This window comes from Carcharodon carcharias, chromosome 11 (assembly GCF_017639515.1).
Source record: "Carcharodon carcharias isolate sCarCar2 chromosome 11, sCarCar2.pri, whole genome shotgun sequence".
Classification (NCBI taxonomy): Eukaryota; Metazoa; Chordata; class Chondrichthyes; order Lamniformes; family Lamnidae; genus Carcharodon; species Carcharodon carcharias.
Window position 1 is genome coordinate 75,207,199 of NC_054477.1, and position 16,851 is coordinate 75,224,049.

At 45.2% G+C, this 16,851-nt stretch overlaps 1 protein-coding gene across 1 annotated transcript in view; it reads left to right on the top strand.

Annotated features, from left to right (window-relative positions):
* Positions 1–16,851, top strand: part of LOC121283897 (DNA-binding protein RFX8-like) — a 136,161-nt gene that overhangs the window by 42,193 nt on the left and 77,117 nt on the right. Inside the window, exon 6 of the mRNA XM_041198700.1 lies at positions 6,456–6,542. Coding sequence (XP_041054634.1) covers positions 6,456–6,542 — 87 coding nt within the window. The remainder of the gene's footprint in view (positions 1–6,455; positions 6,543–16,851) is intronic.

Below are 16,851 nucleotides of genomic sequence, written 5' to 3' on the forward strand. Positions count from 1 at the left end.
CCACCAAACACATATTCCCTTCATCCCCCTGTTGACATTCCGTAGGGATCGTTCCCTCCAGGACACCCTGGTCCACTCCTCCATCACCCCCTACTCCTCAACCCCCACCTATGGCACCACCCCATGCCCATGCAAAAGATGCAACACCTGCCCCTTCACTTCCTCTCTCCTCACTGTCCAAGGGCCCAAACACTCCTTTCAAGTGAAGCAGCATTTCACTCGCATTTCCCCCAACTTAGTCTACTGTATTCGTTGCTCCCAATGTGGTCTCCTCTACATTGGAGAGACCAAACGTAAACTGGGCGACCACTTTGCAGAACACCTGCGGTCTGTCCGCAAGAATGACCCAAACCTCCCTGTCGCTTGCCATTTTAACACTCCACCCTGCTCTCTTGCCCACATGTCTGTCCTTGGCTTGCTGCATTGTCCCAGTGAAGCCCAACGCAAACTGGGTGGAACAACACCTCATCTTCCGACTAGGCACTTTACAGCCTTCCGGACTGAATATTGAATTCAACAACTTTAGGTCTTGAACTCCCTCCTCCATCCCCAGCCTCTTTCTGTTTCTTCCCCCTTCCTTTTGTTTTTTCCAATAAATTATATAGATTTTTCTTTTCCCACCTATTTCCATTATTTTTAAATGTTTTTAAATCTTTTAAGCTCCCCCCACCCCCACTAGAGCTGTACCTTGAGTGCCTTACCATCCATTCTTAATTAGCACATTCGTTTAGATAATATCACCAACTTCAACACCTATGTGTTCTTTTGTTCTGTTGTCTGCGACATCTTTTGATGATCTGCTTCTATCACTGCTTGCTTGTCCCTACAACCACACCACCCCCTCCACTTCTCTCCCCCTACCCAACCCCCCCACCTTCTCCCCCCACACCGCCCCCCACACCCCCCCCCACACACACACACACACACACACACACACACACACATACACACACACACACACATTAAACCAGCTTATATTTCACCCCTTCCTTGGATTCACCTAGTTCTGTTGAAGGGTCATGAGGACTCGAAAACGTCAACTCTTTTCTTCTCCCCCGATGCTGCCAGACCTGCTGAGTTTTTCCAGGTAATCCTGTTTTTGTCCCTACTCCTTCACTGGTAAATGCCAATGCTGGCAGGAAGATGCTATTAGGTGACTCTTAATTGGCCACTCAAGGGCCGCAATTGACCTCTGGGCAGCAGATTGTCCTCCAACTTTGCTGATAAAATTCCATGAGTTGCGAAGGGAATGAACTAAATTCCGTCCTGTGTGTGTGAGAGAAGTGGAAATGTCAAAGTAATGATTACACATAAGAGAGTCCCCATTATAAATACAAAGTGTGTCTTTCCTTATCCTAATTTGAACTTATAAAAATTGAATTCCAGGAGCAACCAGAATTATTATCTGAATATTATCTATCCTTTGTTAAAAGTAAGTGCCAATATTCTAACTATAGACACTATGAAGACTTAGAGGATCTACAGGCTTTCCTCAGCTTACCTTTATGTTGATGATTAGAAATATAAGCATCTAATTACTGACACGGATAAAAAGAAACAGACAGACTGTGCTATTGAGAAAGAGTGAAGCACTCTCACAGTCAGAGAATCAGAGGGCAGAGTTTTCGCATGCAAGGAGAGGATATGTTTCAGTGTGGGTAGGGAGTTAAATCTACAAAAATGCTAACATTTTGGAAAACCGAGAAGATCCTGTTCACTTCTGCCTTGAACTGGCATGAGGCAGATCTGTTATTTGTACATATTAATAGGCAATTAATCCTGAGTTTAACACAAAATCCTGGCTTTAAGAACCAGTTCACAGGTTTCCAGAGCTGTGAAGCTCACTAGGATCAAAAAGGTGAAAGCAAGGCAGGGATTGTTGCCTCTGAGAAATTGACAGACTGTAAAACCCTTTAAAGACTGAAACAGCACAGCAGCTTCCTTGCCGAAGAGGAAGGCTTGTGCTCACAGGACTTGTCTGAGAGTATGCTTTCACAGCTTTCCAGGTGATTTCCATCATTTTGGAAGTCATTTCTGCTATTTTGAGCTTTACTCGCCTAGATCTGCACTTTTCTGCTGTCTTCCTACACTGCAGGTAAAAGCAGTTTAATCAGCTCCAACTTGGACCTCTGATATGGGGAACAAAAGGAGTAATGCCAGCAACACCAGAAACACCAGCAGCTGCATTCTCGTGAGTCACATGGTGTTCCACAGGACAGAGATAGACATAGCTCCAGCTCATAGGCGGTGATACCCCAACACAGAGCCTACATAATTAGGATCAGCTTTCCTGACATGACTGAGCAGCAGTGTCTCAGGAGCTCAGATTTTCATGGCAAATCACTGCTGACATCAGCAGTCTCCTGGAATAAGACTTTCTTCCAGTAGACCATTGCTAGTGGCCAGCAAGGTCACTGCAGACCTGAATCTCCTCACTTTCGGCTCCTTCCAGGGACTTGCTGGCAACATCTGCCGGATTTCACAATCTGCTACCTACAAGTGCATCTCCCAGGTGACTGAGGCCATGTTTTCCAAGGCTGCTAGTTACCTCCACTTTGCTACTGATGAGGCCATTCAGAGCTAGCAGGCTCTCGTTTTTGTTGCAGTGCCTAGATTCCTACAGGTACACATGTCACTGCACCCATGTGGCAATCATGGTGCTCTCAGATCATCCAGGAGTAGTCATCAATCAAAAGGGATTCCACTTCATCAATATTCAACTGGTATGTGACCGCTGGAAGGTTTTCATGCATGTCTGTGCACATTATCCTGGAAGCTGCCATGATGCCTCCACTCTCCGCCAGCCACATCTCCCACAGAACTTTGCATCTTCAGCATTAGCCTTGTTGAAACCAAGGGACATGGCTGATGACACTTGTGAGCATCCCTATCACTGATGCAGAGAAAAGGTCCAACTGGAACCATGTGAGCACAAGAGAACCATTGAGGAAGCCATTAATTCCTGATGAATCGGGTGCCTGGACAGATCTAGGGGCACCCTTAAGCATGTACCAGCAAGGCTGCATAGAATGGTAGTGGTCTACTGTGCCTTATACATGATAGCACTGCAGAGAGAACTGGAGCTACAGGAGGAGGAAGGTGACGACCCCTCTGCATCCTCAGAGCCGGGGAGGTGGAGCTTGAGCCTGATGTGGCCAGGGGGCCTGCAGCTACTCACCTGGCAGCTAGAGAAGCCTAAATGGAGTCATACAGATATGATTTAGATAATGTGACTGTATGAAGGTTTATGGCACATCAATACTGAAACCATTGTACGCCCCCCACCCCCCTGCTGCATACAAACCATTTCCATAGTCAAAATCCCTCTGACTCATTTACATCCTTTTCTTGTCCTACACTCTGGGCATACCATTCCTCAATATCCTGTGGTAGAACCCATAGGGGAGCCACCATCAATGGGAGAGCTACGACAAACAATTGAATGGATGAAAAACAACAAAACCTGTGGCCCTAATGTTATTCCAGCTGAGATCTTCAAAGCTGATGTGTTTTTTCCTCACATCAAGACTCCATGCACTCATCCTGTAAATATGGGAGGAAAAAGAACTCGACCCCCACCTCCCACCCTGTCACTGCCCCCAACTTTAGGAATGCAACAGTTGTAACTATCTTCAAGAAAGGAGATAAATCATGCTATGGAGACTATTGAGGTATTTTTCACTTTTCCATAGCAGGGAGAATCCTGACACTCATTCTCCTGAATCACCAAATTCCTGTGGCTGAGGAAAGCCTCCAAGAGACAGAGTGTGGCTTTAGACCTTCCAGAGGAACCTCTGATGTGATCTTTATTGCCAAACAAATCCAAGAAGAACGTCAAGGACAACACCAGGAACTCTTCATTGCATTCATCAACATGACCAAAGCATTAGACTCAATAAATCGCGAGGCCCTGTGGATTGTGCTCCAGAGATTTGGATGTCCAAGAAACTTCAACACAACCCTACAACTGCTTCATGATGATATGACTGCAACCATCTTGAGTGGCAGATCTGACACAGACACCTTCAAAATCCAGAGCAGTGTCAAGCAAGGCTGTGTGATAGTCCCCATACTATTTACAATCTACCTTACAATGGCTATTCACCTCAAAGATCAACTGCCCTCTGGTGTGAGTATTGAATACCACCAAGATGAAAAACTCTTAAGTCAATGGGCCATGTCAACATGTGGGGCTCTAAATGAGTCGGCTGGGAGTCAGTGGCTGTGCCAAGGGATGAGGAATGGGAGCACTTTGAGCAGAGTCCCAATGACCATGTGCCTTTTCTCTATCTCCCTCCCATGGCCCACCCATACTTCCCTGCTAGCCAAGAGCAGAAGAGCATTTTGCTGCACTTCAGTGAGGCATCAAGATGGGACTTTTCTTCATCCTATTTAAAGTTCAAATTGTGTGTGGAGGCCAATGGTGAAGACAGACAATGACTCAGTTGCCTGCCACATCTGCTTCTCCATGCAGGTGACCACTCTTTCTACAGCGATGGACATTGGCACTAAAACCTGAGACATCATGATACTCATGCTTGAGACAGTTCCCACCAATCTCTCTCCAATCATGCGCACTGACTCTGGAAATCCTCACACATTTTCTGTTGCTGCTTCAGAATAGCCCTCTTCTTGGATGACCCCAAAGGCTCAGCAACTGCATCCAGCTGACCAGAGCTTGGATTGTCCTAGACCCTCTAATGGGGACGCCCCACTGCTATTCCTGTCTCTACCACCTGCTTGTGCGCATTTGTGGTTTGTGCCTCACCATGTGACAACCTGGCTATTTCCCCCGAGTCCCTACCAAGGTGTATGTATCCTCTCTGGTTCAGGGTGAGTCATGTGACAGTGCTTCCTCAGAAAATCTTCTGGGGACTCCTCAACTTACATCCATTTGAGCTCCATGTCACAATTGAAGAACCAGTGAGAGATAAAATATGTGAATTAGAACTGACACAGGGAAAGGGTTCAAAGTCATCATTGTGCACATGTTCTCATTTCAGTTAGTGGTTATAGTAAGTCAACATTAGCAATTATGTGCCAAGAGGCATGTGATATGTAATTCTGTCACCAGGTTTCTGGGAGGCCTCCATCTCTCCTTTGCCAATGGCTATTCATTCCACCACCTTCTCCATCTCCCACACTTGCTCCTCTGCAGTGGTCAGGGTGCCTCTCACTGGAGGGCCACTGCCACCTCCCCCAACTTCCGCTTTCTGTATCTCCCTGGAGTTCTGCACTCTCTTCTGCAAGGAGACAAAGCAGAGTTATGAATGTGGGAAATGGATTGTGTTGAGAGGATGGGATGAAAGTTTCCTGGAGTGTTAGGTGTAAGGTGGCAATGAGATGAGAGTGTCAGTATTGGCTGTTCAGATGGGGATTTGAGGTGGTGCCTCATTAGAGAGGAATGAGCGGAATTGCAAGATGTGTTGGTCTGAGAGGTGCTGTGACAGAGAATGCTGGGAAAGTGAGAGTGTCGGGGTCGGCACTTAAAGTGGAACGTCACTCACCTTTCCTGCTCTCATGGAGTCATTGAATCTCTTGCAGCATTGAATCCAATTGCAAAGGACCACATTCCTCCTGTTCACTTTGTCAGTCACTTCCATTCATGCTTGCTTGGTTTGAGCAGCTGGCCTTACTTCCTGTCTGGGGAGAACAATACTTCTCTTCATTCAGCCTGCAGCATGACCTCCAGGGAAGTGTCAGAGAACCAGGAGGCAGCCTTCCCACATCTCACTTCCACTCTTGTGGTTGATGAAACCTCAATATTCAATTTGCAATGAAGCAGTTCTGACCCTTGCCATGATCCCGTTAAATAGAAATCCTTCCATTGCTAAGTGTGGGTAGTCATCATGCCTGGACTCTGTGATTGGTCAGTAAATCTGGAAATGGAATGCTAATACTGTGGCTGAGTTAAACAGTGACAGCAAAGCATTCTCCACTCACAGCCCAAGGTGATCCCCCAGCTGCAACTGGGTTGGCTTCATTAAAATTGTGCCCAGAGACACAGTCGAGAGAGTAGGTAGATGTACTGAGGTGTACTTCCAGGAACCAATTCCAAACCACTAAATTTAGCATTTCAATTGTAAAGTCCCAAATCATTAGGGTGGGCCCCATTCCACCCCATCTAGTGCTGCCAGGCTTATGTCTCCCTTTCCCCTCACTTTTAAAGAATTGATACTTTATCTTTAGTGCAGACTTTAATTACCAATGAACAATCAATTTTATGAACTTATACTATCATGGGCTCTTTTAACTTCATTCGGTTATTTCCTTAATTTGATTTTGTGTATTACTTTAAACTATTTCTGTTTGGAATTGTTGAGCAAATGCTGTCCTATATCCTATGTACCTTATATAAAACACAACAATATATTTTCTAAAGCAATATAGTATGTTATTTAATTTTTTTGAGAAAAATCGTGTTGCTTTTATAGAAAATATACTTGCTTTTGTAGATATCACTATGAAGGAATATGCGTGAGACCACATTCTCATCTATATGGTCGGTACTCATCTCTGATGACCAATAAACAATTTGAAAGGTAAAATAATGCTCATTTATAAAGTGGATAATTAGATGTATATTTGCATGAATTTAAACATGAAGAAAATTATTTGTGTATTTGGTGAGGATTTTAAATTGGTAAATTACTTCTCTACCATCTGTTATAAAACCAATGTTTTATATCGAAAATGACTTGATTTATTGAGTGGGTTGAAATCACTGGATAAGTAGACAGCATTTCAAATGACCAAACAGCAGTTTCTAAGATGACCAAACAATAGCATAACTGTACTCTACAAATTCCATTAGTACAGAGTCAGGCTGTCTAGAAGTAGCCCATCAGAGACAACCAACTTAGAGGAGTGTGAATAACCCATTCTGTATTGTAAAGATACTGTGATACTGTGATCTCCTGAACCATTCACAAAACATCCAGACATTACCAGTGTATTCAGCTGGGGAGAACAAGATATTAGACTCAATAGTTTTGGACAATGGACCCCTGCAGAGAAGGGAACTCCAACCATAATCTAATCACTTCTAAACAATGGGCCTGGAATCAACTTGCTGTAACCATGTTTGGGTAACTGGTCAGTTTGTGAGAGGAGATCATGTGATGAGCCAACTATGTTTGAGGAACAAAAACAGAATTACCTGGAAAAATTCAGCATGTCTGGCAGCATCGGCGGAGAAGAAAAGAGTTGACATTTCGAGTCCTCATGACCCTTCCACAGAACTGAGCAAATATAAGGAGAGGGGTAAAATATAAGCTGGTTTAAGGAGGGCGGAGTGGGGGGAGGGAGAGAAGTTGGGGGGGGTAGTGTGGTTGTAGGGACAAGCAAGCAGTGATAGGAGCAGCCAATCAAAAGATGTCACAGACAAAAGAACAAAAGAACACAGAGGTGTTGAAGGTAGTGATATTATCTAAAAGAATGTGCTAATTAAGAATGGATGGTAGGGCACTGAAGGTACAGCTCTAGTGAGGGTGGGGTGGAAAGACCAGCGGGGCATAAAATATTTAAAAATAATGGAAATAGGTGGGAAAAGAGAAATCTATATAAATTATTGGAAAAAACAAAAGGAAGGAGGAAGAAATAGAAAGGGGGTAGGGATGGAGGAGGGAGTTCAAGATCTAAAGTTGTTGAATTCAATATTCAGTCCGGAAGGCTGTAAAGTGCCTAGTCGGAAGATGATGTGCTGTTCTTCCAGTTTGCGTTGGGCTTCACTGCAACAATGCAGCAAGCCAAGGACAGACATGTGGGCAAGAGAGCAGGGTGGAGTGTTAAAATGGCAAGTGACAGGGAGGTTTGGGTCATTCTTGCGGACAGACCGCAGGTGTTCTGCAAAGCGGTCACCCAGTTTACGTTTGGTCTCTCCAATGTAGAGGAGACTGCATTGGGAGCAACGAATGCAGTAGACTAAGTTGGGGGAAATGCAAGTGAAATGCTGCTTCGCTTGAAAGGAATGTTTGGGCCCTTGGACGGTGAGGAGAGAGGAGGTGAAGGGGCAGGTGTTGCATCTTTTGCGTGGGCATGGGAGGTGTCATAGGTAGGGGTTGAGGAGTAGGGGGTGATGGAGGCATGGACCAGGGTGTCCCGGAGGGAACGATCCCTACGGAATGCTGACAGGGCAGGTTAAGGGAAGATGTATTTGGTGATGGCATCATTCTGGAGTTGGCAGAAATGGCAGAGGATGATCATTTGAATGCGGAGGCTGGTGGGGTGATAAGTGAGGACAAGGGGGACCCTATCAAGATTCTGGGAGGGAGGAGAAGGCATGAGGGTAGATGCGCGGGAGATGGGCCGGACACGGTTGAGGGTCCTGTCAACGACCGTGGGTGGAAAACCTCGGTTAAGGAAGAAGGAGGACATGTCAGAGGAACTGTTTTTGAAGGTAGCATCATCAGAACAGATGCGATGGAGGTGAAGGAACTGAGAGAATGGGACGGAGTCCTTACAGGAAGCGGGGTGTGGGGAGCTGTAGTCGAGGTAGCTGTGAGAGTCGGTAGGCTTGTAATGGATATTGGTGGACAGTCTATCACCCGAGATTGTGACAAAGAGGTCAAGGAAGAGAAGGGAAGTGTCAGAGATGGACCATGTGAAAATGATGGAGGGGTGGAGATTGGAAGCAAAATTATTCATTTTTTCCAAGTCCCGACGAGAGCATGAAGTAATCATCGATGTAACGGAGAAAGAGTTGTGGAAGGAGGCTGGAGTAGGACTGGAACAAGGAATGTTCCACATACCCCATAAAGAGACAGGCATAGCTGGGGCCCATGCAGGTACCCATAGCCACACCTTTTATTTGGAGGAAGTGAAGAGTTAAAGGAGAAATTGTTCAGTGTGAGAACAAGTTCAACCAGACGGAGGAGAGTAGTGGTGGAGGGGGATTGTTCGGGCCTCTATTCGAGGAAGAAGCTAAGGGCCCTCAGACCATCCTAGTGGGAGATGGAGGTGTAGAGGGATTGGACGTCCATGGTGAAGAAGAAGCGGCTGGGGCCAGGGAACTGGAAATTGTTGATGTGACGTAAGATGTCAGAGGAATCACGGATGTAGGTGGAAAGGGACTGGACAAAGGGAGAGAGAAGGGAGTCAAGATAATGAGAAATAAATTCCGTGGGGCAGGAACAGGTTGACATGATCGGTCTACTGGGAGAGTTCTGTTTGTGGATTTTGGGTAGGAGATAGAAGCGGGCCATCCGAAGTTGGGCGACTATCAGGCTGGAAGCTGTGGGAGGAAGATCTCCAGAGGAGATGAGGTCAGTGACAGTCCTGGAAACAATGGCTTGATGTTCAGTGGTGGGGTCATGGTCCAGGGAGAGGTAGGAGGAAGTGTCTGTGAGCTGACGCTCAACTTCCGCGAGGTAGATGTCAGTGCGCCAGACAACAACAGCACCACCCTTGTCAGCGGATTTGATTACAATGTTGTGGTTGGACCTGAGAGAACGGAGTGCAGTAAGTTCAGAGAGAGACAGATTTGAATGGTTGAGAGGAGCAGAGAAATTGAGACACCTAAATCACACCGACAGTTCTCAATGAAAAGATCAAGAGAAGGTAAGAATCCAGAGGGAGGGGTCCAAGTGGAGGAAGAATATTGGAGGTAGGTAAAAGGATCGGTTGAACGAGGAGAGGACTCCTGCCCAAAGAAGTGAGCACGGAGACGAAGATGGTTGGAGAAGATTTCAGCATCGTACCGAGCCCGAAATTCATTGAGATGAGGACGTAAGGGTATGAAACTAAGTCCTTTGCTGAGCACTGAACGTTCAGCATTAGAGAGGGGAAGGTCAGGGGGTATAGTGAATACACGGCCGGGGCTGGGATTGGAAGATGGGGTGGGGACAGAGGGACAGACAGGGGTGGAGGGTCCTAGATGGGTGTTGGTGTCGATGAGTTGTTTCCAGGGCTGTCACTGACCTCATCTCCTCTGGAGATCTTCCTCCCACAGCTTCCAACCTGATAGTCGTCCAACCTTGGACGGCCCGCTTCAACCTCCTACCCAAAATCCACAAACAGAACTGTCCCGGTAGACCGATCATGTCAGCCTGCTCCTGCCCCACGGAAATCATTTCTTGTTATCTTGACTCCCTTCTCTCTCCCCTTGTCCAGTCCCTTCCCACCTACATCCGTGATTCCTCTGACACCTTACGTCACATCAACAATTTCCAGTTCCCTGGCCCCAACCACTTCTTCTTCACCATGGACGGCCAATCCCTCTACACCTCCATCGCCCACCAGGATGGTCTGAGGGCCCTTAGCTTCTTCCTCGAACAGAGGCCCGAAAAATCCCAAACCACCACTACTCTCCTCCATCTGGCTGAACTTGTTCTCACACTGAACAATTTCTCCTTTAACTCCTCTCACTTCCTCCAAATAAAAGGTGTGGCTATGGGCACCCGCATGGTTCCCAGCTATGCCTGTCTCTTTATGGGGTATGCGGAACATTCCTTGTTCCAGTCCTACTCCGGCTCCCTTCCACAACTCTTTCTCCGGTACATCGATGATTACTTCGGTGCTGCTTCATGCTCTTGTCGGGACTTGGAAAAATTTATTAATTTTGCTTCCAATCTCCACCCCTCCATCATTTTCACGTGGTCCATCTCTGACACTTCCCTTCTCTTCCTTGACCTCTCTGTCTCAATCTCTGATGATAGACTTTCCACCAATATCCATTACAAGCCTACTGACTCCCACAGCTACCTCGACTACAGCTCCTCACACCCCGCTTCCTGTAAGGACTCCATCCCATTCTCTCAGTTCCTTCACCTCCGTCGCATCTGTTCTGATGATGCTACCTTCAAAAACAGTTCCTCTGACATGTCCTCCTTCTTCCTTAACCGAGGTTTTCCACTCACGGTCGTTGACAGGGCCCTCAACCATGTCCGGCCCATCTCCCGCACATCCGCCCTCACGCCTCCTCCTCCCTCCCAGAAACATGATAAGGTCCCCCTTGTCCTCACTTATCACCCCACCAGCCTCCACATTCAAAGGATCATCCTCCGCCATTTCCGCCAACTTCAACATGATGCCACCACCAAACACATCTTCCCTTCACACGCCCGGGCGGCATTCCGTAGGGATTGTTCCCTCCAGGACACCCTGGTCCACTCCTCCATCACCCCCTACTCCTCAACCCCCACCTATGGCACCTCCCCATGCCCACGCAAAAGATGTAAAACCTGCCCCTTCACTTCCTCTCTCCTCACCGTCCAAGGGCCCAAGCACTCCTTTCAAGTGAAGAAGCATTTCACTTGCATTTCCCCCAACTTAGGCTACTGCATTCGTTGCTCCCAATGCGGTCTCCTCTACACTGGAGAGACCAAACGTAAACTGGGTGACCGCTTTGCAGAACTCCTGCGGTCTGTCCGCAAGAATGACCCAAACCTTCCTGTTGCTTGCCATTTTAACACTCCACCCTGGCTCTCTTGCCCACATGTCTGTCCTTGGCTTGCTGCATTGTTCCAGTGAAGCCCAACACAAACTGGAGGAACAGCATCTGATCTTCTGACTAGGCACTTTACAGCCTTCCGGACTGAATATTGAATTCAACAACTTTAGATCTTGAACTCCCTCCTCCATCCCTACCCCCTTTCTGTTTCTTCCCCTTCCTTTTGTTTTTTCCAATAATTCATATAGATTTCTCTTTTCCCACCTATTTCCATTATTTTTAAATCTTTTATGCCCCGCTAGTATTTCCACCCCAGCCTCACTAGAGCTGTACCTTGAGTGCCCTACCATCCATTCTTAATTAGCACGTTCGTTTAGATAATATCACTATCTTCAACACCTCTGTGTTCTTTTATTCTTTTGTCTGTGACATCTTTTGATTAACTGCTCCTATCACTGCTTGCTTGTCCCTATAACCACACCACACACCAACCCCCCCAATTTCTCTCCCTCCCCCCCCCACCTTAAACCAGCTTATATTTCACCCCTCTCCTTATATTCACTCAGTTCTGTGGAAGGGTCATGAGGACTCGAAACGTCAACTCTTTTCTTCTCCGCCGATGCTGCCAGACCCGCTGAGTTTTTCCAGGTAATTCTGTTTTTGTTTTGGATTTCCAGCATCCGCAGTTGTTTGTTTTTATCTCTATGTTTTAAGAAATTGCTTTTATCCAGGCCAGTCAGAAGAACAGAGACTGTCTGAGTGTGAGACCAGAAAGCCCCAGAGTGGGCACTCTCTTTCTCCAGCCATCCTGCAAGCTTGTGCCCTACCTGTTATTTGACCAGCCACGCACCATGGGCAGCATCTTAAAGAATCAAGCCAGCAGTTGTTGACTCCAGAAGAAAAGATAAAAATCATCTATCATCATTTTTAAATTGTTTCTATACAGAATCGGGAAAGACCTTTGAGTCCAGTCTGAAAGCATCCAAGTGATCAACCTACATGATTCAATAATAATTGCCTTTTTTGGTCATTTAAATAATTCAACTTACACTTCCACTTTGTAACTTAATTCCGTGTGTGTGTGTGTGTGTGTGTGTGTGTGTGTGTGTGTGTGTGTGCCCTTGAAAGTATGTGTGTGAGAATTGGAGCATTTTATTTAGATTGGGTTTTAATAAATACTATTTCCTTTTCTTTTAAAAACCTACAAGAAAACCTGTCCTGTCTTTTATAGCGAGGTAAATGCGTGGCTCAAAGATTGACGCAGGAGAAATGGGTTCCGATTCATGGGGCACTAGCAACAGTACTGGGGAAGGAGAGAGCTTCATTTGAACCATGCTGGGACCAGTATCCTGGCAAATCATATAACTAGGGTTCTTGATAGGGCTTTAAACTAATTAGTTGGGGAGAGGGTTCAATTGAAGGGAAGTTTAGAAAATCAAAAATAAATGAGAGAGCAGAGGTGTGGATAGTGAAGATGCATACAATAATCAAAGTGTGACAGGAAGGGGCAGAAATAATTAGCAGAAGAGTGCAGCAGAACTTAAAACCAGAATGAGTAATAATGTAAAAGTCAAAGCTTAAGGCTTTTTATCTGAATGCACACAGCATTTGTAATAAGATAGATGAATTGATGGCACAAATAGAAATAAATGGATATGACTTGATAGCTATTACAGAGACGTGGTTGCAGGAACTCAATATTCAAGAGTATTCAATGTTCTGGAAAATAGGCAAAAAGGAAAAGGAGGTGTGGTAGCTTTGTTAATAAAGGAAGGTATCATGCGGTGGTGAGTAGTGATATAGGTGCAATAGATCGTGATGTGGAATCAGTTTGGGTGGAAATAAGGAATAGCAAAGGGAAGAAATCACGGGTGGGAGTCGTCTATAGGCCCCCAAAGAGTTGCCTTACTGTAGGACAAAGTATAAATCGGGAAATAATGGAGGTGTGTAAGAAGGGTGCTACAATTGTCATGGGCGATTTAATCTGCATGTTGACCGGACATATCAGATTGGCAGGGTAACATGGAAGACGAATTTGTAGACTACATTCTTAGAGCAATACATTGCAGAACCTACCTGGGAACAGGCTATTTTTGATCTAATAATGTGTATCCTATAGGGGGTATCGATCACAACATGGTAGAATTTCAATTCAGTTTGAGGGCGAGCAACCTGGATCTCAAGCCAGTGTCCTCAACTTAAATAAGGGCAATTTCAGAGATATGAAGAAAGAATTATCTAAAGCAGGCTGGGAAAATAGACTAAGGGGAAGGTCAGTGGAAGAGCAGTGGCAGATATTTAAGCAGATTTTTCATAATGCTCAGCAAAAATTTATCCTGGTCAAAAAGAAGGACTCGATGAGAAGGATGAACCACCCATGGTTAACAAAGGCAGTCACGGAGAGTATCCAATCAAAAACTAAGGCATACAAAGTGGAGAAAACTAGTGGTAAGCCAGAGGCTTGGGAATTTTTTAGCAGCAGATGACTAAAAAGCTAATAAAGAGAGAGAAAATTGATTATGAAAGTAAATTGGCAAGAAATATAAAAGCAAACAGCAAGAGCTTCTATGGGCATATAAAAAGGAAAAGAGTGGCTAAAGTGAGCATGGGGCCCTTGGAGGATGCAACTGGAGTATTGATAACGGGGAACAGGGAAATGGCAGATCATTTAAACCAATATCTTGCTTCAGTTTTCATGGTGGAGGACACTATTAACATCCCAAAGATATCAGATAAGCAAGGAGCTATTGGGAGGAAAGATCTTGTAACAGTCTCTATCACGAGGGACAAAGTATTTGAGAAACTAATGGGAATAAAGGCAGACAAGACACCAGGACCTGATGGCCTGCATCCAAGGGTTTTAAAGGAAGTGGCTTCAGAGGTAGTGGAGGCATTAGCCGAAATATTTCAGAACTCACTGGATTCTGGGAGGGTCCCAGCAGATTGAAAAACTGCTAAGGTGACGGGCCTGTTCAAGGAGGGAGAGAGGCAAAAAGCAGGAAATTATAGACCAGTCAACCTAACGTCTGTCCTTGGGAAAATCCTAGAGCCCATTATTAAGGAAGAAATAGCTGTACATTTAGAAAAGCTTAACGCAATCAAACAGAGTCTACGTGGCTTTGTGAAAGGGAACTCATGTTTGACAAATTTGCTAGAATTCTTTGAGAGTATAACAAGCAGAGTTGATAAAGGGGAACTGCTAGATGTAGTATATTTGGATTTCCAGAAGGCATTCGATAAGATGCTGCATAAAAACTTATTGCACAAGATAGGAGCTCACAGTATTGGGATTAATGTATTAGCATGGATTGAGGATTGGTTAACACACAGAAGACAGAGGGTCAATGTTGTGGTGTCTTTGATGAACAGACCACAGGAGACTCAGGTACAGGTTACGATCGTTTATTCGAACAATTGCAAGAGGGCACCATCTCAATACAGCTTGAGACAGTGCTCTGTTAAACTACAAGTATTCAACATATTTATACATTATTGGTCACGTACAAGAACAGTTTCCAGATTTTGATCTCGTCAACATATAGGTTTACAATAAACAGACAAGTCTCTGGTACAAAGGTACATGCATCATCTGACCCCACCTTCACCCAGGCAGAGACTTGCCTTCCTATCTAAGCTGGGACCATCTGTCCTTCCCCTATCTGTTGAAGAGCAAAATTAATCTATGTTATTGCCATCCTCTGACTCCAGTCTAACTCCCAAACTCCCAATCTATCATATTTACATTCTTCTTCATCCAATATGGCCTTGCTGATGCTGCAAGCCCTGAGAATGTGCAAGGTTCAGCATTCTCTCTGTCACAGCCTGAACTTTAAATGTTAACTACTTAGCAATTGTGGTTTTGCATGCTGGGATATTTTAAGTCAAGTCCCTTGACCATTACTGTATTCCTTTATTTCCCCCTAACAGTCCCCCCTTTTGGCCCTTGGCTTAGCCCAATGTGGCCAACTACAGTGGTGTCCGCTCCCCCTCCCCTTAGGCACCACCACCCATTGATGCTGGCCAGTCATCCAGCTTTGGCACGTAAAGGGTACGGGTACTGTTCAAACCATCCGTATCATCTGGCTTAATCCGAATTAATCCGAATCTCTGGCTTACCAGATTCCTACTCCACCTACTAAAACTCCCCCAACGTCACCTTTTCTGTGTCTTCCAGGTGCGATGAATCAAGTATGTTAAATACATAATCAATACTAGCTGAAGTATAACTAGGGCATGGGAGATAATCCGAATCCAGGGGTGTATCAGTATGTTCGAGCCCCAGTTCCACAGATCCTCCCACCATGGGGAAGAATCTATTTGTTCAATATCCTTCTTTAAGGCTCTAACCTGTTGCTGCAGTGTATAGTAAGTTCTGTATGTCTGCTGAGCCTGTCTCCGAATCGGGGTGATATGCTCTGGTAGTAGGGGAATTTCAAAGGAAAACTGGTTCAAATACTGTGTCAGGTTATCCTTAAGGCTTTCCTTGACCTGAATAGTGGTTGTTCCTCTCTTGTATATTTCGATCAGTTCCACTTTCCCTACCCTTGCTGGCACCTGTGGATGTAGGCACACTGAATGATTATGGATGGGGCATATCTGATTACCCCCACACTGGATTCTTTCCTGCCACGTGGTGATACAATATCTCCCATTCCCTGTATATGCAAAAAGGTCAGTTCTTTTGCAGCCCATATAGTTTCCATTGTACAGTTTGCTGCTTCTTTAAATCCACTTAGCTTCATCTGTCTCATATATCGGATGTGCACATACTACTGCGGTGGCTTCTATGCTACACCCTTCTAATGTGGTGCTAACTATATTTCTTTCTATGTCTACTGCGTATGGTGGAATATCGTGATACTTAATATAGTAATCCCCCCCGTATAACCCCAATATTTTCTACTCTATATAATGTCCTGCCGGCTGTTGACATAGGTGTAACAGGTATTACTAATACAATGCCTATTAGCATATTACTATTCACTATACATTCAACATTAATTCTACATACGAGTGTCAAATCTCTGAGCTGACAACTGGTCAAGTCATGATTCTTGTGTCGTGAGAGTTTCAATAAATGCTCATTAGTCACCCATAAAGGAACTACCCCTTCATTAATCTGTCTTAAATTCTCTCAGGCTTGTTCCAGTGCCCAAGATCCATAGGTGCTGCAAACATCATTTCTGCTTGCTTCGTCTGAAATATTTTTCCCTATTTCAATTAATTTATTGATAGTCCCCGCATGACTTTCGAGCACAGTAGCCAGGCTTTGAATTAACTGTCATGTCCTCATCTGTATCTAATTGTGGATCCTGGATCCCCTGTCCCCGCCCCAAAATCTCCTTAAGCTTAAAGCTCAGGGTACAGACCTTCTGATCCACAGTTGCTAGGTCGATGGAATTAACTATTGAAGTCCCTGTATTGAATAAAATGGCAGTGTCATTTATCAGGCTGTGCTTAAC